Source organism: Dromiciops gliroides, chromosome 1 (assembly GCF_019393635.1).
Source record: "Dromiciops gliroides isolate mDroGli1 chromosome 1, mDroGli1.pri, whole genome shotgun sequence".
Taxonomy (NCBI): Eukaryota; Metazoa; Chordata; class Mammalia; order Microbiotheria; family Microbiotheriidae; genus Dromiciops; species Dromiciops gliroides.
The window spans coordinates 164,592,673-164,615,148 of NC_057861.1; the positions used below are offsets into that span (position 1 = coordinate 164,592,673).

Consider the following 22,476-nt stretch of genomic DNA (forward strand, 5'->3'; position numbering starts at 1 on the left):
TCTCTTTTTTTTCTATCTCCTTCCCACCACCCCCACTCCCTTAAGAAACTTTGTAAATACCTTTATACAGTTTAAGAAGCCCATCATTGTAGCAGTAAATGGCCCTGCCATTGGACTTGGAGCATCCATATTGCCTCTTTGTGATGTAGTTTGGGCTAATGAAAAGGCTTGGTTTCAAACACCATATACTACATTTGGACAGAGTCCAGATGGATGTTCATCACTTATGTTCCCAAAGATAATGGGACTGGCATCTGTGAGTATCTTTATTCTATTATGCATTTGGAAATCATGTAAGAATGTTCAGCTTGGTTACCTAAAGTATAAAAAATGTTACATTCTCAGTGTGTTTCATTTTGTGGGTGTAGAATGATCTTATGTTCACTGTTAGTTTGGGGTTTTTTCCTAAATAGTGAAAGTATTTCAATTCATTGAAAATTTCTTATGATCGCTTAGCATACTTGGCCCTGTCATGGTTCTAGAGTTAGATAAGAGCATCCCTTGAAAGCATTTGGTTTTACATAGGAAAGACTGACAAAACTGTGTGTGTTGTTATTTTTTTTAAATAAAGTCAATATAAGGCAGTAGTAAACATGTGCCCATTGATTGGTACTGTCTAGCTTTCTTAAATCTGATATTTTATTGGAGGAATGGAGCTGGACTGTACTGAAAGAGAAAGGGAACGTACTCTTAGTGATAAGTAGGGGATAAGACATTTTTTAAAAATATAGTATTTTATTATTTTCTAATTACATGTAGAGATAGTTTTCAACATTTGTTTTTATAAGATTTCTAGTTCCAAATTTTTCTCCCTCCCTGCCCCCTCCCCAAGACAGCAAGCAATCTGATATAGGTTATATATGTACAGTCACATTAAACCTATTTCTGCATTAGTCATGTGAAAGAAGAATCGAAGCAAAGGGAAAAACCTCAAAAAAGGAAAATTTTTTAAAAGGTAGAAATAGTATGGTTCAGTCTGCATGTAGATTCCACAGTTCTTTTTTTCTGGATTTGGAGAGCATGAGTCCTTTGAAACTCTCTTGGACCATTGTATTGCTAAGAAAAGTCAAGTCTATCACAGTTGATCAACACACAGTGTTGTTGATTCTGTGTCCAGTGTTCTCCTGGTTATGCTTATCTCACTCAGTATCAGTTCATGTAAGTCCTTTCAGGTTTCTCTGAAATCTGCCTGCTCATCCTTTCTTTGCATTGATTTTTTTTAAACTTTGTGTTCTAAATTTTCTTCCTCCCTCTTCAACCCTCCCTATGGAATCAAGCAGTTATCAAGTCATCAATCAAGTCATACATGTGCAGTTATGCCAAGAATCTGCACATTAGTCAAGTTGTGAAAGAAAATAGAATAACTTTAGAAAAAGGAACTAACAAATAATTTTATACTTCGATCTGTATTCAAATACCATTAGTTCTTCCTCTGTTGATGGTTTGCATTTTTCATAGGTCCTTCTGATAGCATCCTGCTCATCATTTCTTTCACATTTACTATTGTTAACTGTATTACCCTCCATCCTATTCCCTCCCCTTGATATTTACTCTATTTTCTCTCTTGTTTCACCCTATCCCTCCTTGAAAATGTTTTGCTTTTTACTGCTTCCTCCCCTAATCTGCCCTCCCTTCCTTCACTTGTCCCCCTCCACCTTTTCCCTTTCCCTTTCCACTTTCACTCAGAGCACAATATATTACTTTACCCACTTGAGTGTGTATGTTATTCCCTCTTTCAGCCAATTCTTTCGAAAGTAAGGCTCATTCACTCCCCGGCTCCTTCCCCATTTTCCCCTCCACTCCATAAGCTTTTTCTTGCTTCTTTTATGTGAGCTACTTTACACCCTTCCACCTCTCCCTTTCCTTTTCTTCCATTGCATTCTTCTTACCCCTTAACTTTATTTTAAAGATGTCATCATAGGTCAGCTAGGTGACACAGTGGACAAAGTACCAGTCCTGGACCCAGGAGGCCCCAAGCCCAAATTCAGCCCGATATAAGCCACCCCACCTTGCCTGCCCCACAAAAAACAAGGATAAATACTTTATAGATATCATCCCTTCATATTGATTTCACACTTGTGTCCTTTGTCTAAGTATATTCCTTTTAGCTGCCCTAATACTGAGAAAGATCTTATGAGTTGGAAGTATTATCTTCTCATGTAAGAATATAAACAGTTTATCCTTTTAATGTCTCTTTTTTCTGCCACCTTGGCTCCTCCCCTGTGATAAGATATTTTTAAACTTAAATTGATTTCTACCACATGACATGTCTATTTTTCTATTTAAAACTCTAATTTCATTGGTTTGGGTTAACTCTCCATGAAGAAAAGCCTAGATTGGTAATGTAGATTGGCAGTTTGTTCTGTAGCATTTTAAAAAGTTAGTTGCCTGAGGCACTAAGAGATAAGCTGATTTGTCCAGAATTATGACTTGAGCTTTCCTTATTTCTAGCTAGAGGTTCTTTTGGACAAAGAACTGTCCAAAAGACAGATGGTTGACAAAGCATTATTTCACCTATAGTTTGCTATGTAAGATGTTAGTATTTTCATGAGTATTTTTTCCTAGACATAATTACCCATTTGATAAGTCCTACAAAATAACATAATATTTCTGCCCCTTCCTTTCCTCTTTGAACTACTCTTGTTGTTCTCTATTCAACTTAAATACTCTTCTAATCATCCTGATGAACTAGATTATATTCCAGCCAACTAGAAGGGTTCTGTCAGGAAGAAAAAAATAAAGCAATCAGTTACTCTTTTCTTTTACTTCTTAGGTGGTAAAACAAAATCGTCAGTTAATGCTTATCTTTACCCAGTGCCTCAAGTATTCTTTTCTGATATTATCCATCTACACTGGGGCCCAAGTTTCATATAAGCCAAAGCTTCTTAAACATGGGGTTGCCACCCTATATAGGATCGCCTGACTGAATGTGGGGGTTGCTAAAACTTTGAAAACAGTAAAAGGTTATGTATAACTTTTTATATAAGCACAATGGTATCTTCATTTCTGAGAGAACATTTCTTTCCCCAACTTTTTTTTTGGTGGGGAGTGGGGCAAGACAGTAAGGGTTAAGTGACTTGCAAAGGGTCACACAACTATTAAGTGTCAAGTGTCCGAGGATGGATTTGAACTCAGCTCCTCCTGACTCCAGGGCTGGTGCTTTATCCACTGTACTTCCTAGCTTCCCCTTTGCCCCAATTTTTTAACATTTTTATTTAAAGTTTTGAGTTCCAAATTCTATCCCTTCCTCTCTTCACCTCCCCACAATGGCAAGCAATCAGATAGACATGTTATTTATGTACAATTAGAACATCTTTCTAAATTTGCCTACCTATTATGAATAACTATTACTTTTGAAAGTTTCTCATTTATATGGATGTTAATGATTTTATTTGTTAAACACTTTAGAAGTCCAGAAGTAGTCATTGCCTCTGTGGTATAACATAGTAATGACTCAGTTGTCCAGTATTTTCACCCACCTAGAATAGGTACGAACTCAAAAGCAAATAAAAAGCCTTCAAGCCCGGACATCAAAAATAACATATGGAGCAGCAAGGTGGCGCAGTGGATAAAATACCAGCCCTGGATAATTGTTCAAATTATGTCCAGCTCATACTAAAGCTTGACAGTTGTCAGGGTAAGGGGGCAGGGGTATAAAGGAAACAAAAGAACCATAAAAGAGGAAAAATACTGTTGAACAAAAGACCTATTAGAGATTAGAAGTGGGTTCAGGTTGGCAAGAAGTAGGGAGGATGTAGGAAAATACTAATCACAGCAGCTCTCTGGTTTGAGGATATCCATTATTTAATCTGTAGCATTCACTGTAGTACAGCAGAAGATAAATCATGTTGATGACTGAATATATTCTGCATATTCTTTACTATGGTAGTGAGTCAAAGTACACAATACCTTCAGAAAGATGTCTATTCTGGTTACAGTAAAAATGTTAAAACAGGTAAAAACTGGTTAATCTTCAATTTTAAGAAAATTGAGTCATCCTGAATACCATAATATTTCCTCCCCCCCTAAGTCATTTCAGATAACAGAAGCATTTGTGCTACATTTTTCTCATGGAGAAATATCCACCAGATATCCTAACCACCCCACTAAAGTCACACACAGAGATGGTCATAACCCCTATTGCCTTTACACAGAGATAAACTCCCTCTGACTTCAAGAATTCTGAAACCCCCTTATCCAATCATAATGGGTTGGGTTTTCACCTCTCCCTCTTAGACATAACCCTCCTCTTCATCCACACCATAACCTGCAGTCCCTTAACCCCTCAGTTCTTTCCTAGGCCACCTACTTGCACCAGCCACTCCTTTTCTCCCCATCTTGACCCATTGGTGATCCAATTCAACTCTACACTATCCTTCTCTCTTGAATCCTATAGCCCACTTATCCTATGCACAGTTACACATAGCCAAGCTTTAACCATCTTTACTTCTGCATATATGCTCCTGAATGATGGTGCAGAAAATCTCACAACTGTTTAACCAGCCTCAACTGGGCCCTCACTCCTGCTAGGCAGTCCCTTCTGCACCTTCCTTATCAGCTCACTGTCCCAGTCTTCCAAACCTTTTCATTTCACACCTCCCTTGGCCATACTTCTCACCATTCTCTCAACTGGCATATTTTATTGAAAAACTTTGAGGCCACTTGTCATGAACTCTGTCTTCTCCCCTCTTCCTCATCTCCTGTCAATCACTCAGGTGCCTTCTGCCATTCTCTCCTCCTTTACCCATGTCTCCAATGAAGATATGGGTTTACTCCTTACAAGATAAACCCCTCTTGTTGAACTGATCCCATTACATTCCATCAAACCTCATCTCCTTCCAGCAGAGATGGCCACTCTGTCATTGCTTTATTCTACCCACTTTCTTTCTTCTTCTTTTTTTTTTTTGCTTAGAATTTTATTTACCAAATTACATGTAAAAACAAATTTTGACGCCAGCTTTTTAAAACTTTGTGTTCCAACTTATCTTCTTCCCTCCTTTCCCACCCCCCTACCCCAAGAACTCAAGTTATACATATAAGTTATACATGAGTAGTCATGGAAAACATCTCCACGTTAGCTAGGTTGTGAGAGAAAACAGATTAAAAACAAAGTTTCAGGGGCAGCTAGGTGGCGCAGTGGATAGAGCACCAACCCTGGATTCAGCAGGACCTGAGTTCAAATCCAGCCACTTAACACTTACTAGCTGTGTGACCCTGGGCAAGTCACTTAATGATTTTATTGCTCCCTCCCCTAATCTGCCCTTCCCTCCTTCCCCTCTTCTCCCACCCCTCCCCTTATCTCTCTCCCCACCCACTTCTCAGAGCAAAAATATATTATTATATCCACTTGAGTATGTATGTTATTCCCTCTTTGAGCCAATTCTGATGATAGTAAGGTTCACTAACTCCCCCATTCCTTCCCCCTCCTCCCCTCCCCTCCATAAGCTTTTTTTTGTTTGTTTCCTTCATGTAAGCTACTTCTCCCCAGTCCACCTTTACCCTTCCCCGTCCCCCAGTGCATTCCTCCTACCCCTCAACCCTATTTTAAAGATATTATCACGGGTTAGCTAGGTGGCACAGTAGACAAAGCTCCAGCCCTGGACCCAGGGGGTCTCGATCCCAAATCCAGCCCCGGACATAAGACACCCCACCCTGCTTGCCCCACAAAGAACAAGGATAAACAAAAAATAAATGCTTTACAGATGTCATCTCTTCATATTCAGTTCAGACCTGTGTCCTCTGTCTAAGTGTATTATTCCTTCCAGGTACCCTAATACTGAGAAGTTTCTTATGAGATCAAAGTATTATCGTCCCATGTAGGAATGTAAAAAATTTAATCTTTTAATATCCCTCATGATTTCTTTTTCCTGTTTACTTTTTTTTTATGTTTCTCTAGTGTCTTGTATTTGAAAGTTAAATTTTCTATTCAGTTCAGGTCTTTTCTTCAGCAAATGCTTGAATGTCTTCTTTTTCGTTGAAGTCCCATTTTTCTTCTGAGAGATTATACTCAGTTTTGCTGGGTAGGTAATTCTTGGCTGTAGTCCTAGTTCCTTTTCCCTCCAAAATACCATATTCCATGCCCTCTGGTCCTTTAATGTAGATGCTGCTAGATCTTGTTTTATCTTTATTGTAGCTCCCCTAGTATTTGAATTCCTTTTTTCTAGCTGCTTGCAATATTTTCTCCTTAACCTGGGAGCTCTGGAATTTGGCTATAATATTCCTGGAGGTTTTCCTTTTGGGATCTCTTTCAGGAGGTGATCAGTGGATTCTTTCAGTTTCTATTTTACCTTTTGGTTCTAGAATATCAGGGCAATTTTCCCTGAAAATCTCTTGGAAAATGTTGTCTAAACTCTTGTTTTGGTCATGGTTTTCAGGTAGTCCAATGATTTTCAAATTATCTCTCCTGGATCTATTTTCCAGATCAGCTGTTTTTCCAAGGAGATATTTCATATTGCCCTCAATTTTTGTATTCATTTGGATTTGCTTTACTGTGTCTTGGTTTCTCATAAAGTCACTAGCTTCCATTTGTTCAATCCTAATTCTTTTCCATTTGGCTTTTTAAGCTGTCTCATAACTCTCCTGCATTGCTCTCATTTCTCTTTCCATTCTTTCCTCCACCTTTCTAAATCTTCCTTCTATCCTATTTTCTCTTCAGGAGTCCCTTTTGAGCATTTCCATGGCCCGAGATCAATTCATATTTTTCTTGGAAGCTTTGGATGTTGGGGCCCTGAGGTTGTTACCGTCTTCTGAGGGTACACCTCGATCTTCCTTGTCATCAAAGAAACTTTGTATAGTTCTCAACTTTCTTTGCTTGCTCCCCTTTCCATCTCTTACTTGACTTTTCACTCCCTCTTACAGTGGGGCCCAACTTCCAAGCTATACCATCCCAAGCTTCAGAGGGTCCCAGGTTTTTTGGTTTGAGGGAGGCCAAGTTTTTCTCTTTCCTGGCCTGTTCTCTGTTCTGAAGATAACCTCAAGCCAACTTGCTAATTAACCAGCCAGCAGAACTTTGTGTGCTGTGGTTCTTAGCTCTGACCAGCCTTCGCCCCTCTCCCACCTGGGCCTTCCCATTGCTCAGGATTTCTTCCTGGTTCCCTGCTGGGGTGGGATAGCCAAACCCCTCCCTAGGTCCCGCAGATACTCCTGCACTTTCCTCCTGGCCAGCTGTTCAGCCGTTTCACCCGACCGTAAACTCAGTTCGAGAAGATGCTGGTGCCACAGCTGATTTGGAGGTTTGTGGGTAAGTTCCTCTGGCCCACCGTGCCTGGGGTCTATGTCAGTGCAATCACAGGGTTGCACTCTATTCACAGCCCAGCACGGCCCCCTTTAATCTGTCTATGGCTGGAAAATAATCTCAGCCCATCTTTTTTATGGATTTTTCTGCTCCAGAAGTTCTTTTATTGCTGTTTTGGGGGTAATTGTATCAGGAGCTCTGTGTGTTTAATGTGTTTCCTCCGCCATCTTGTGATCTGCCCCTTCTCTCCGCCCCCATCAGTTCATCTAACTATTCTACCCACTTTCAATTTCTTCGCATCTACTTGCTTATTTCCTGTAGTTCACAAATATGCCCAAGTCTTCCCCCATCCTTTAAAGACCCTTAAATGAAAAAGCCATCCACAGAACCAGCCTCCATTTTCTGTCTTCTTACTCTCTTCTTTACCCTTTACAGTCTAGATTCCAACCTTACCATTCTAACAAAATTGCTCTACAAAGTTACTAGTGATCTCTCGGGTGCTAAATCTACTAACCTTTTCTCAGTCATCATCATCATCATCTTCAGCCTCTCTGTAACCTTTTTCACTGTTGACCATTCTCTCCTCCTTTATTCTCTCTTCTCTTTTGGTATTCAGAACACCTCTTTTCCTGCTTCACCTCCTACCTTTGTCACTGCTGTTTCTCTATCTTTGTATGCTCCCCCTCCAGATCACTCCAACTTGAGGTGTCCCTTAGTGTTCTTTCCTGGGCCCTCTCATCTTCTACCTTTATACTACTTCACTTCGTGATCTCATCAGATCCCTTGGATTTGATTACCATCAAAATTTTGCTATCTTGCCCCAATCTCTGCTGATCTCCACTTTTGTATCTACAACTACCTTTCAGGCAAACTGCATATCTAAGTAGACATCTTACACTTAATATTTCCAACACAGAGCTCATAATCTTGCCGCTAAACTCTCCCCCTCTTACCTTCCCTGTTACTGAAGAGGGCACTACCATCCTCCCACTACCTCAGACTCACAACCCTAGCAGTCACCTAGGATTCCTGTCTCCTTTTCCCATCCCTGACCCCTAATCCCTCATCTCCAACCTATTGCCCGAGATCTGCTGCCTTTGTAGCATCTATCCTCTGACGCCCAGATCATTGCAATAGCTTGTTGGTGGGTGTGCCTTCCTCAACTCTCTCCCCATTCCAAACCGTCCAACATTTAGCCAGTAAAAAGTGATTGTCACAAAACACATCCCTCTACACACACACACACACACACACACACAATTCTATCCTCATGCTAGGTATAACTCCAGTGACTTCTTTGGTCTCCAGGGGCACATACAAAGTGCTCTGTTTGGCATGCAAAGCCCTTTATAACCTAGCCCCCTCCTACCCTCCCAGTCTTCTTACACTTTACTCCCTGACATATGCTCTTCAATCTAATGACACTGGCCTCTTGGATGTTCCAGCAAGAAAAGACACTCAATCTCTCAGCTCTGAGCTCTTCCTTCTCTGTTCCAATTACTGATCTTGGCTTCTTTTAAGTCCCAATTAAAATTGTGATTTCTATAGGAAGTCTTCTCTAGTCCCTTAATTCTAGTGTTTTCTCTCTTCATTAGTTACTATTAATCCTGTATATTGTTTCTTTTTGTATACATTTGTTTGCATGCTTTCTACCACGTTAGATTGTAAGCTTTCTGAAGGCAAGGACTGACTTTTGCCTTTTTTTTCTATTTCCAGTATTTAGCATAGTCCTTTGGCATATATATAGTAAGTATGTTATAAATGTTTGTTACTTGACTATAGGGATCAGAGATCACCTTTCCATAGGAGATGGCATATGAATTAAAGCTCACAAGAGTGTCAGAAAATCTAAGAAAAAGAAATAAGAAATAAATATATTCAAATATGGGAGGCAGTCTTAAAGAAGTGAGGGAGGTAGGATGCAAAAATGAAGAAACAAGTAGGCAGGTTTGACTACTTGCATTGAGTATGTGATGAAAAGTAATGTGAAATTCTAGTGTTAGGCTGAGGCCTATCTGTGATTGGCCTGTACTAAACTGAGTAGTGTCTTATTGAATTTTTCCTATCAAGAGATGCTGGGGGCAGCTAGGTGGCGCAGTAGATAGAGCACTGGCCCTGGAGTCAGGAGTACCTGGGTTCAAATCCAGCCTCAGACACTTAACACTTACTAGCTGTGTGACCCTGGGCAAGTCACTTAACCCCAATTGCCTCACTAAAAAAAAAGAGAGAGAGAGAGAGATGCTGGTGGCCTAAACCAGTTGGTTGCTGTTTGAGTGGAGAGAAAAGGGAACTTTTGAGAGATTTTGTGGGCCAAGAATTGGCAAATTATTGGAATATAAGGCAAGAGGCAAAAGGGAACAGCAGAGCTTAATGACTTGAGTGCTTCTGCTTTCTTCAACATGAATTGGGACATTGGAGAAAAGGATGGGTTTTGGAAAAAATAGAATAAATTTCACTTTAGTCTTGTTGAATTTAAGGTATCAGTTCTACCATACTGCTTCTTAAATAGAGTTTGTACTGTTGCATCTTTTCTCACACCTTGCCTCATTCAGTATTTCATACTAATTAGTGCAGGTCAAATTTTTTGTCTTCTTTCTAATCAGACTAGCATTTATTGAATTGACTTGTCATACTGCTGACTGACCAAGATTGAAGTCTACTAAAATATTCAGGTCTTTCTCACATGAACCACATTGTACATCTCTTCCATACTGTACCTATATAGTTGTTTTTCTTGAATCCAATTGCATAACTTGATATTTATCACTATTAAATTTCATTTTATTTCCTTCAGTCCCCTCCACATTTTCTCACTCTCTTCCATTGTGCTGTGGCCATAGCCATTCTCAAAATCTGTGCCTGCAGAGTATAAATAACATCTGGTGGATTCAACAGTACTTAAAAGCCAAGGAAAATGACAAGTATAGTTCTCAATTTCCTATCTGAAGGCTAATCTGATCAATAAAATAAAATGGATTTCATTTGTGTGTAGGCAGGCCCCTCCTATTTTCATAATGATTGCATTGGAAAATTGGACAGATGACTGTTGGAGAAATTATCAATTTGGTCATGTTCTTTTAAAAAGCAATCTGCGGTACAACTAGGTGGCACACTGGATAAAGCACTGGCCCTGGATTCGGGAGGACCTGAGTTCAAATCCAGCCTCTAATACTTAACATTTACTAGCTGTGTGGCCCTGGGCAAGGCACTTAAACCTCATTGCCCTGGCGCGCCCCCCCCCCCCAAAAAAGGCAATTTGGAATTATAACTAAAATGTTATGTCCTTTGACCTACTGACAACACCATTGGGCATATATGCCAGAGAGGACAAAGACCAAGATTAATGAACCATATGTACTGAGCTATTATCACACTAAAAATTTTGAAAGGGATAGATTCAGAGAAATGTGGGAAGACTTCTTTGAGGAGAAGTAAAACAAAATGAACAGAATCAGAACAATGTACATGGTAACCACAGTAAGGTATAAGAGAAGAATTTTGTACAACTTCAGAATTCTGATTGATGTAGTGACCAGTTGTGATTTTAGAAGATCATGGATAAAGTACATTCCCACCTCTTAGCCAAGAGATGACTGCCCATAAAGAAAAAGTGGATTGAGTAGAATTCATTTTCAGACAGTGAATATTTTTATTTGTCTTGCATGACTAGATTTATTTGTTACAAGAATGAGAGTAGAAACAAATGTCAGTAAAACATAAAAACTACTCAAGAGAATTTAGAGATTAGCAGGGACATCTTGTTTTCTACCATTTCAAATTAAATACACACTTTTAAAAAGTGAAACATTCACAGTTTTATAGTCCTTTTTTCTCTTCCTCGTATATTCAAGTGTTCATATTGGTTGGTGTTAAATTTTCAAAAAAATTTCTTTATTTGGAAAGCGTCATAATCACATGGGTTTTCAGTATTTACCATAAATGTTAACTTACCTCTAGGTACTTTAAGTTGTGATCTTTTTACATGAGAGTATATTGTCAAATATGTGTCAGTTTTAAGAAATGGAGAGCCCAAAGCCTGTTGACTGTTTAGATCCCACAAATAATAAAAATATTCTTCAAGAGAAATTTTTTTAAAAGGTTGGGGGGGAAAAAACCATGAACACTGATGTGAAATTTATTATTTTAATAGACTTGGAACTAATTATGAATGATGAAGCAATATCAGTTTGTGTACAAGCACATCTTCATCTAATTACAGCATGTTATAACTAAAGATTAATTAAAATTTAGTTTACAAAAGGTGTGGGGAGGTTATAACAACTTCAATCAGATCTATTCCAGTCAACCATAAACATATTGATTTCAGGTATCACTTTTTCTGCAGAATATTAGCTTGTTTAAAGTAATCATAACAACCACTAAGCCAAAAGTACTTAGAGGCCACTCTAAGCAACTAGCAAACTCGTTTGTAAAAATTCTGAGGAGAAGTAGGGCACAAGACAGTAGTATTGCCTTATAAAACACTGAAAATCAGTAGAGGCAAAAACACATCCTGGTATGAGATCTGTCTGAGCCACATGATTTCAAAAGCATTTGTCAGTGAATGTCAGTGAGACAAGAATTAATAAGATAAGAATGTAATAAATTTTCTTTTTTGTGTTAAGGGCTAAAATTCTAGCTAAACTGTCTAAACTATTTAATGAGTGGTCGCCAATAAATTATGAACTTTAGCAAGAGTTAGACTTTTAAGCATTTATTAAGGAGAATAAAGGAGAATAAGAATTTGGTAAAGAGAGAGAAAGGCATAGATTCCTATCTATTAAAGGGAGAGCACATTTCTAGCTCCACTCTCCACCAGAGTCCAAAGGAAAGAGCGCGAGACTGAGCGCCAGTCTCTTCCTTCCTCCTCCCACTAGCCCGCGTCACTTCCTGACGCCAAAGAAAAGACTCCTGGTCTTGCCCTCAAAGACCTTCGCTTCATGGGCAGAACTCTTCTACAGTAAGTCTCCAGCAAGTGGCGTCATTCCAATCATTACATTTGTAACATTTCATCATTCATCAGGGAGCCACTCCATTTGTTCTCTAAACACCTTAGTCCCCAGTGTGCTATGTGAAGAACTTGTATTGCCACTTAGGACAAAGATGTGATGAACAGCTGGGCTTAATCAAGTACATATGGGTGGATAGAATAATGGACTTGAAGGCAGGAAGATGAATCTTCCGAGTTCAAATCTGGCCTCAGCTACCCCCTACTCTCCTCAAAAGGGGGTGGGGAATGGAATTTTACAGTTGATCTTGGAGGTGATAGGGGCTACTAGAATTTATTGAATGGGGTAGTGATATCATCAGACCTCTATTTCCATAGTTCAATTTGGAAACTAGAGAGGATGTACTGGAGTGGAGAGAGACAAAGGCCAAACAGAAGGCTATTGCTAAGTCCGTATATGAGGTAATGAGTGCCTACGATAGTGTAGCCACAGTGTCAGAGGAGAGAAGGAGATGTAAATGAGGTGGAAAAAGACAAGACTTGACCACTGAATGGACATGGTGTGTCTAATCAGTGGTAGGTGGCTGCAAGGATGTTGGTACTCTTCACTGTAATAAGGAAATTAGAAGCATCAGAGGGTTTGTGGGGAAAGATAATGATTTCAGTTTTAGATTGTATGAGTTTAAGATGTATATGGGGCATCCAGTTTGATGTATCTAATAGGCAGTTGTAGATTTGAGACTGGAAGTTGGGAGGGCAGTTAGGGCTGGATATTCTTGTGCTGTAAGAAATGATGGATATGATGCATATAGAGCTGATACAGAGTAAAGCATAGAAAGTAACCGCCCAAAACAGTGACTATAACATAAAATGGAAAGATCATGAAAGAATAAAAGGTAATATTGCAAAATTATAATGAACAAGCATGGCTTCAAAGAAGAAATGTGAAGATATCCCTCCCCCCATTCCACTCCTTTGAAGAGATGAGAGACTTATCAGACATATTTCAGAATCCCTATAAAAATGTCTCCACAAAAATGGCTTTTAGAGAAGCTATGAAGCAAGGTGCGTGTTCTCCCAAGATTGAAGAGTTCTCTAGAGATGGTTTAGTGTCCCCTGTGAGGGCCATCTCTCCTCCCCCAGCCCACCCCACTTCTCCTCTTTATAGATGACATGATTCTGATTACCTCAAGCTCCAGAATATATTATAGGGCTGTCTCACTGAGATCCATGGTGCCTCAGAAGAAACTGGATTGGGTACTGAGTCAAAACAAAATAGATGGAAAATACCTTTGGAGTTTGTGTATTAGGCTTTTCAGATAAACGATAAGACTTGGGTCTAGACTTGAATATGAGGAAGAGAATGGGATAGATTGCATTTGAAACATTCTTTGATATTTTCAATAATATCAGTCTTACCCTTGGGACACAAAAAAACCCACAGGATTTTGTTTTAGGTTTGTTTTTAAAACAGAATGATTTATATTTGAACGTTTTAGAATACTGTAACATCAAAAAAACACAAAAGTCTTCAGTGACCTTTAGAGCAATGGAAATGCACATAGTAGGGAGTAGGTGGGATACAGCATCTTTCCAATGACAGCCTGCAAGTAAAAATTGTTACAAGAAGCTACATTCCATAAAGGGGTTGGAGCCAAGATGAGGGAGAGAAGCCTGGAAGCTGCCTGAGCTCTCCCAGATTTCCCTCAGAAACAACATGAAATCAGGCCTCTAAACATATTCTGGAGCTACGAAACCTACAATCTTCTGACTTAAGGTCACTTAGAAGGACTTCAGAAGAGGCCTTTCTCACCCGGGCATAAGGGAAGCACAGCGCAGAGGGTATCTGGACAAGCCAGCTCAAGGCTCTCAGCCACAGCATAGATCAGCAGCTGGGGACTCTCAGTCTGGGCTCAGAAGGCTAGTAGCATAGCAGGCCCATTGTGAGCCCCCCTGCCCCAATCCCCAGTGCAGAAGGCAATCTACCAGCTGTGTTATACACTATACAACTGACCCTGCGAGGTTGGGCTACTCCAGTGCAGTGAGCAAGCCAACATGAGCCACTGAGGCCTCAACAGAAAGCTATTGATCAGACACTTGAACCCAAGCAATAGCAGCTTGGGACAGTGCCCTAGGACGAGAGCTCAAAAATGTCACAAAATAAGTTTAAATATGAGTAAGAAAAAATAAGAAAGAACCCTCACCATAGAAAACTACTATGGCAACAGGGAAGACCAAAACACATATGTAGAAAGGGACAACACTGGCAAAGTGCCTGCAAGTGACACCTCAAAGGGCAAGATGAATTAGTCTGAAAACCCAAAAGCCTTCTTGGAAGAGTTCAAAAAGGATATTAAAAATCAAGTAAAAAATGGGAAATGAAATGAGAGATATGCAAGAGAGTGTTAATAGCTAGGGAAAAGGACAAAATTTGGCTGAGGAAAACATTCCTTAAAAAAATACAATTAGCCAAATGGGGGAAAGAATTCCACTAAAGAAAATTCCGTTAAAATTAGAATTGGGGTATGGGGGCAGCTAGGTGGCACGGTGGATAAAGCACCAGCCCTGGTTTCAGGAAGCCCTGAGTTCAAATCCGGATTCAGACACTTACTAGCTGTGTGACCCTGGGCAAATCACTTAACCCTCATTGCCCTGGGGTGGAAAAATTAGAATTGGTCGGGTGGACCCTAATGACTCTATGAGACATCAAGAATCAGTTAAACAGGGGCAGCTAGGTGATGCAGTGAATAGAACACCAGCCCTGGAATTAGGAGGACCTGAGTTCAAAATCGACCTCAGACACTTGACATTTAACTAGCTGTGTGACTCTGGGCAAGTCACTTAACCCCAGTTGCCTTAACACCCCCCCACCCCCTCCCAACAAAGAATCAGTTAAACGGGATCAAAAGAATGGAAAAATAAAAGAAAATGTAAAATACCTCGTTAGGAAAAACAACTGACCTGGAAACTAGATCCAAGAGAGACAATTTAAAAATTATTGGACTACCTGAAAGTTATGATCAGAAAAAAGAGCCTGTACAACATATTTCAGGAAATTACAAAAGAGAACTACCCTGATATCCTAAAACCAGAAGGTAAAAGTCAATGAAAGAAAGAATTTGCCACTCACCTCCTGAAAGGGACCCGAAAATGAAAACTCTAAAGAATATTATAGCCAATTCCAGAATTAATCAGGTGAAGGAGAAAATAATGCAAGCAGCCAGAAATAAACAATTTAAATATAATGGAGCTACAGTCAGGACTTGGCAGCTTCAACAGAAGGCAAAGTAGCTTGCATTGCAACCAAGAATTAACTACCCAGCAAAATTGGGCATTATCTTTCAGGGGGAAAGATGGACATTCAGTGAAATAGGGGATTTTCAGATTTTTTTTTTTTCCTGATGAAAAGACCAGAGGTGAACAGAAAATATGATCTCCAAATGCAAGACTCAAGAGAAGCATACAAAGTTAAAACAGGAAAAACCAAACAACATGTTATTCAATAAGATTAAATTGTTTACATCCCTACTTGGGTAGTTGATACTTGTAAATCTTGAGAACTGTATCCCTACTAGGGCAAATAGAATATACATAGAGTATACATAGACAAATGGTATGGGTATAAGTTGATTTTGATGTGATGCTATCAAAAAAAAAAAAACGTTATGGGTGAAAAATAAAGGACTGTACTGGGAGAAAAGGAAAGGTGAGGCAGAATGGGGTAAATTACATCATAGAAACAGGCACAAAAGACCTATTATATTAAAGGAAAAGAAGGCAGAGGATGAACATTATTTGAACCTTACTTTCATCATATTTGGCTCAAAGAAAAAATAGCATACACACTCAGTTGGGTATAGAAATTTATCTTACTCTTTAGGGAAGTAGGGGAAAGGGAAAAGAAAAGGGCAGGCACTAAAGGTAGGAGTGGAAAGGGGAAGAAGAGCAGGCTATAAACAAATGGACGGCACAGATGCAACATACATGCAAAATAATCACCAAAACTATTTCACAAACTAAAAAGATTTAGAAAAATGTGCCCAGCATATTGGCTAGATTGTCTTCAAAAGAGCATGGACAGAAATTTCATAGGAACAGATAAATTGAAATCTGTGCTCCTGGACAGGAATGCTCTCATCGGTAAGTTGATACATACATTGATGTGTTACTGTCGGTTGGCTTAGTCACCAGCTGTGTGCCAGGCATTCATGTACTGTGCTTGTCACAGAACATACAATGAGAAGAATGAAATAGCCCCTTTTCCGCAAGGAACATAAGCTGTGACCAAAAGAGATATGTACTAGGTGATAGAGGGAAACAGCAGTAGCAACTTGGGAGAGAAGGTAGTGCTTAAACTGAGCCTGGAAGGAAACTTGGGTTTCTCAGAGGTCAAGCAGATGAAAGGGGAGTTGTGTTTGTTGCAAGAAGGACCAGTCTGGTTAGATCATAGAGTATGTGAAGGGAAATAGCATAAAGTATACAAAAAAGTTAGTTGCTGCCAGGTTAGGAATAACATTAAATGTTTAGCAGAGGAGTATGTGTTTGTTCCTAGATATGATACCAAACCACAAGGGGTCTATCACATAGAGGAGTTAACACGGTCCATTTAGGAAAGTAACTCACAGTTGTCTAGAGAGTACAGTTATCCCTTCCACATCACAGGGATTAGGGGCACACAGCGCCCCTGGAATTTGGAAAATCCATGTAAAATTTCCCTCTCCCCCCCCCATCAGAAAAGAGCTCTGAATTATTATATTAAAATATGTTGTTATTATGCAATAGTATACATATATTTTATGCATTTCTGAGTTTCTAAAGTTTTTCTGTGTTATCTGCTGGTCTTCATGTGTTATCTGTGGTTTCTGCAAAGCTCCTAGAAAATTCTAATTTAACTCCATATGATGGCCTGCAATATTATCAAAACCACAATGGGAAATGTTAGGATTGTGAAAGGGATAAGTATTGTGAAGAATAAGAGAGATTTGAAGTAGGGAGATAATTTTAAGGGGCTTTTGCAATAATTCAAATGAAAGGTACTCATAGTCTAAACTGGGTTGATGCCGTGTGGTAAACCATCAGATAAAGTTTATTATACATGTGCAGTTGTATAAAACATTACCATATTAGTGCTTTTAAGAAAACTTGAATAAATTTTTTTTAAGTGAAAAACAGCATACTTCAGTCTGTATTCATTCAGTAGTAGTACTTTGGAGGTGAATAGAAGATATGCTTTGTCATCTAGTCCTTTGGAATTGTCTTAGATCATTGTATTGCTGAGAGTAAATGTCATTAATAGTTATTCATCTAACAATATTGCTGTCACTGTACAACAACATTCTCCTAGTTATGCTCACTTCACTATACACCAGTTCATATACGTCTAGGAATAGAATTCTAATTTTATCTTATTTATATTATATATTCCTCCCAGCTTTACATCATCTGTATATATGATAAGAAAGCAATCTTGTTTTTCAGATGTCACTGATTGTTGTTATTATTAAAATGTCTTAGCTGCTTTTAGTGTAAATAGACATAGCAAGCATAGACCAAATCACATAATATGACACAGCAATATGTTAAGGATAGTGTTACAATCTGGGATAAAACGTACTTAAAAATTGCTTTGGTGTTCTCATGAACTTCCAAGTATCCATCCACGCGCGAATCATTTCTACAGTTTAAAAGCTTTATGGGAAATTGGGATTATTGCAATTTAATCAGTCCAAGTTCAAGAAAATATTTTAGTTATAGGTAAACGTATTCTTTTCTAACTCTTAATACATAGAAATAACTGATCGAAGACAACACTTGGCACCTATCCTTTCATAAAAGCAGAGAATCTTTTTTATAGGAAATCTGTACACTTAAGTTCTTAATGATATGTGTTTTGTAAAATCTCAAGCTGCTGATTGTTTACCATTTTTTGTTATGGACCCCTTTGGCCCTTCCCTTGTCAGTATAATCAAAAAAATTTTTTGTTTAGTTCACAGACCATCCCCATCCCAGGTTAAGAAATTCAGCAGTATATACATTACACTGTTACCCACAGAACAAAAACCTAGAATAAATCATCTTTGGTTTCTGTTAAGTAGGGTTTTGTTTTTACGTTGGGTTAAAGGGTTTATTCCATCATCTTTTGTACATTTAGTTAGCTGATTTCATTTTATGGAGTTATTCCTTTATAACAACCATTATGAGAAATAAGTTCAAAAGGGATTTTTCTTTATGAAGACAGGTAATTAAATTGGTGCTTTGTACTTTAAATTTTTAAATTAAACTCATGGGCATAATACTGCTTTTTACTTTATTAGATTTTAGACATCATGATCAGTTCACTGAGAACACCACCACCACTATGTACTTTACAGGCCTTGTATCAAAGGAGATCCTCTAAGCTGTGTAATTAGAAAAAAAGAGTAGCAGCTTCTTTTACTTCTGAAAATATAGTCAGACTTTTCATTAAATATGTGATCTTAATGAAATGTGCCACAGTTTCAAGTAATACTGGTAGTGACTGTTAGGATCAAATGCTAGAAAATGTCACCCCAAGGATCTACATAAAGGACAGACATTTTTAAAAATTCATCTTTGATACAGATTTTCCACCCAATCCTCCATTTCATTTCATATCAGAAATAACTTTTGTTTCCCTTAGGCAAATGAAATGTTATTCAGTGGAAGGAAGTTGACTGCGCAGGAAGCTTGTGCCAAAGGACTGGTCTCCCAAGTGTTTTGGCCGGGGACATTCACACAGGAAGTAATGGTTCGAATTAAGGAACTTGTCACATGTAATTCAGTTGTAAGTTTGGTTTTTTACATATAATATTTTAATCTTAGGACTTACATCACTTGTCCTCAAAAGAGCTCTCAAAACCCTATTTCAAAGACTTGAAAACAATTAACAACTTCTAAACACCAGCTTTTCTGGAAGAAAAAAATAAGTACTTTCGATAAGTACACCATTATTTTTACTTTTTTATATGTAGCACTTTTCTACTGTAGCCCCATCCTGATTGATGCTTTATTATTATTACTCCTCTTGTCAGAGGTTGTGCTGACAGAGAACAGGGCCATTAACTGCTTGTCTCTTATCCAATCCCCATCCTGGCAAAATTAAGAAAAACTTGTGGACAGGTTGGCCACAGGATGACTAATTTTTTAGTCACAGCAGTTCTCAAAGACCATCTGCTAATTCTTAGGAGGGTTGTAATCTGTGTCCATGAAAGTAATACCTATATTGAAGTGCCTTAAAGTATACAAAACATTTCCATTCAACATTTAAAACGAGGATAGAAGCCATAACCAGAAACTGACACCTTCTAGTATTTTGTTCTAATCAGTATTTCTGTCCCTATTTCAATATATTTTTTAATTTCCCTTCATCATTTGAGCAGGGAAACAGTAACCTTAGAATTTGATGTGCAAATGAAAACTAGCAGAGGGGCAGTAAAAATGTTTTTCATGATTTCTCACAGATGTATTTCTGCTTGGAGGATAAAAAACAATTGGTTCATTTTCCAGATTAAACAAACTAAAGTATAAAGTGAATAAGCAATAGAACCTATAGTAACATCTAAGCTTCCTTATTAGCAATCCACTATTCCACTCAATCTCTAATGTATGCCAGAGTGACACCTTTATTTAAATTATTGTTCCATCTATTATTTTAAAATCATTTCCCGAAATGATATTGCACCAAACCTCTTCAAGTATAAGACTACTGCACAAACATTCATGTTTTAATATTTCCTGTTTCTCACAGTCGATGTGCTTATACAATTTTTAAAATTATGTTAAATAACACATTCATTCTTCTAACAGTAAAATAAGTTCCCAACAGAACAAAATAAAATTATTTTTCCCTAAATCTCAAGACATTTGTATCATATAATCATTTAAAAAGACATGAATTATCAATACCCCATCCTAAGATACATGAGAATCCATCCTATTTCTAAAGACCATTAAAGAGTTTTGACTGGAGGCACTCTCTGTCAACAAATACTTGGTCTTTTCATCACTTGAACTATTTAGTAGAAAGTGTGTGGTCCAAAGATAACAGGACCTTAATTTCAAAACACATTTATTCAGTGAGCAGTGTGCAAGTTACACTGTTCAGAATCTAAAGGGTTTCGTATCAGTCCAGAACAACCGTAGCATTACACTTGAGATTTGTATTCCTTTTCTGTCGTGATAGAGTGGTAATGTAGACAGAACCATACTGGGAACCCAAAACTGATTTTTATCTGTAATACCAAAAAAATGAAATATTCTCTTCTGTTTTTCTGTGTGCATCATGAATAATTTTCCTAGGTACTTTTCTGAATTGATGATCTTTCTTCATGTCACTTTCTTGTCCGTGTCAGTTCGGGGAGTTAAGCAGTAATGCGATTGCTGTTGTCCATTACTCATCGAATGGTGTTTTTTGCCCTAGGTACTTGAAGAATCCAAAGCTCTAGTGCGCAGTATCATGAAGGTGGATTTAGAACAAGCAAATGAAAAAGAATGTGATGTTTTGAAGAAAATCTGGGGCTCTGCCCAGGGAATGGACTCCATGTTGAAATACTTGCAGAGGAAAATTGATGAATTCTGATTGGCAGAAATGACACTGGAATTGTGTTTTGTGGGACATCAGTGGCTCTGTGACGCCATAATTCATTTAAAATCCAAAACAAGTTTACTCATAGCTAAAAAAGCTTGGAAATAAGACTGAAAAAAGTCCAAGCTTTTCCTGTCAAGGAGTCTTTTAAAGTACTGTATCCTTTAAAAGAAAAAAAGGGCAAACAAAGCGCCTTTATCCCAATATAATTATTTTATACAAAATAAATGTACACACACAAACTGAAAAGTTAGAATGTTGAGCACCAGACAGTTCTTTGAATCTCTAATTGTTGTTATTTTTGGCTAGTACTGTATAAAGAAGAAAAGGATTGAATGGTGTTTGTTGTTTTCTGGGTGGCCAGAAAGTCTAGAATAATGTTTGTTTTCCTCATATTTTTTCTCTTAGAATACAGAGTCAAAACGGGTATGAGCCAGCCCCCCTCTCCTCATGTGCCCACTCACTAAGTCAGTAAGATCAGAGATGTTGGCTGAGTTTGTCTCCAAGAAGGTGCAAATACCTCAGAGGATGGAATTTGTAAATCAAAATAAGTCTTAGACTTTATTTTATACCCCTTTAATGAGAAGTCAAGTGATGAACATATCTCCAAAACTGAACGTGTGCTCAGGATTTATACTCAGTCAGCCCTTTGAAGACATGTCCAATTCTTACCCAGTTAGCATGAAGAAACCACTGTGTCTAGAAGAAAGCTTGTTTTGCAGTATTAGTGAATCATTGAATATCTTATGTATGAATATCTAAGTTATAAGTTAGTCTTAGTGGGTTTTAAAAGTAATTAGTTTTCCTGACTTCTTTGAAGAATAACTACATAAGTGCTTCTTGTTGCTGGGTGAGAATACTACTTTATATACAGTTTTGTTTTTCTATTTGCAGTTTTAATTGATGTATTACACCAAAAAAAAAAAAACAAAAAAAAAACAAAAAAAAACCATTTTATGTTCATAAAGTGTAATTTCTAGGTTCACTTAGAATATATTTTATTTAATAAGTTAAAATTCTTTTGGCACACTATTAAATACAGAAACTCCTTTCAAAAAACTACCTTATATTAGACATGTAATGCTTTTTATGTATACACTCTATACTGTATACAGTATGGTGTACAAGAGTGCCCTGTGTAAATAGACATATTTTGCATTCCTTTCAGGAGTGGTTACTGATTCCTGACTACAGATGCCTATTATTAGTTGGGCATCTGTGCTTGCAACGTATTGAATGTATGAAGAATGAAATAAAATCAAACCTTATTTTTGTACAGTTTTGAAGTTTGTACTTGGAACTGACCACCTCCCCTTCCTCGTGGAGAGCTGTACAGTGTGTAAATCTGCCTTTACCTTGGATTGGTACAGTATTTTTGCATCTGTGGGACCTACTTTTTTTGTTCAGTAGTTGAACTATATATAAACTGTACAATCTGTAAAGTTTTTATAGAATAAATATTCAGCTGTGAAAACTGGTTAAAATAAAACTAATATTTCTTAACACATTCTAAATTTCTCTGCTATAGTCCAGTGTTTTGTTTTGTTTTGTTTTTAATCATTATTTAAAGAGTCCTGATCAGTTTTTAATCCTTTTAAAAGCTTTTCTGGGAGTTGTATCTTACAAGAAGCAAGAGCATCAGCGTGTTGTTTAAGTATAGTTTCTATGAGTTATCTAAGGAATTGAAGCTAG

General features: G+C 38.0%; 1 protein-coding gene across 4 annotated transcripts in view; it reads left to right on the forward strand.

Moving 5' to 3' along the window:
* CDYL (chromodomain Y like) overlaps positions 1-22,285 on the forward strand; it is a 206,761-nt gene extending 184,476 nt beyond the window's left edge. For all 4 annotated transcript variants that reach the window (XM_043978567.1, XM_043978569.1, XM_043978568.1 and 1 more), the window contains 3 exons: positions 46-256; positions 18,841-18,984; positions 20,620-22,285. In XM_043978567.1, coding sequence (XP_043834502.1) covers positions 46-256; positions 18,841-18,984; positions 20,620-20,778 — 514 coding nt within the window. In that variant the 3' untranslated portion in view covers positions 20,779-22,285. The remainder of the gene's footprint in view (positions 1-45; positions 257-18,840; positions 18,985-20,619) is intronic.
* Positions 22,286-22,476: the final 191 nt, after the last annotated feature.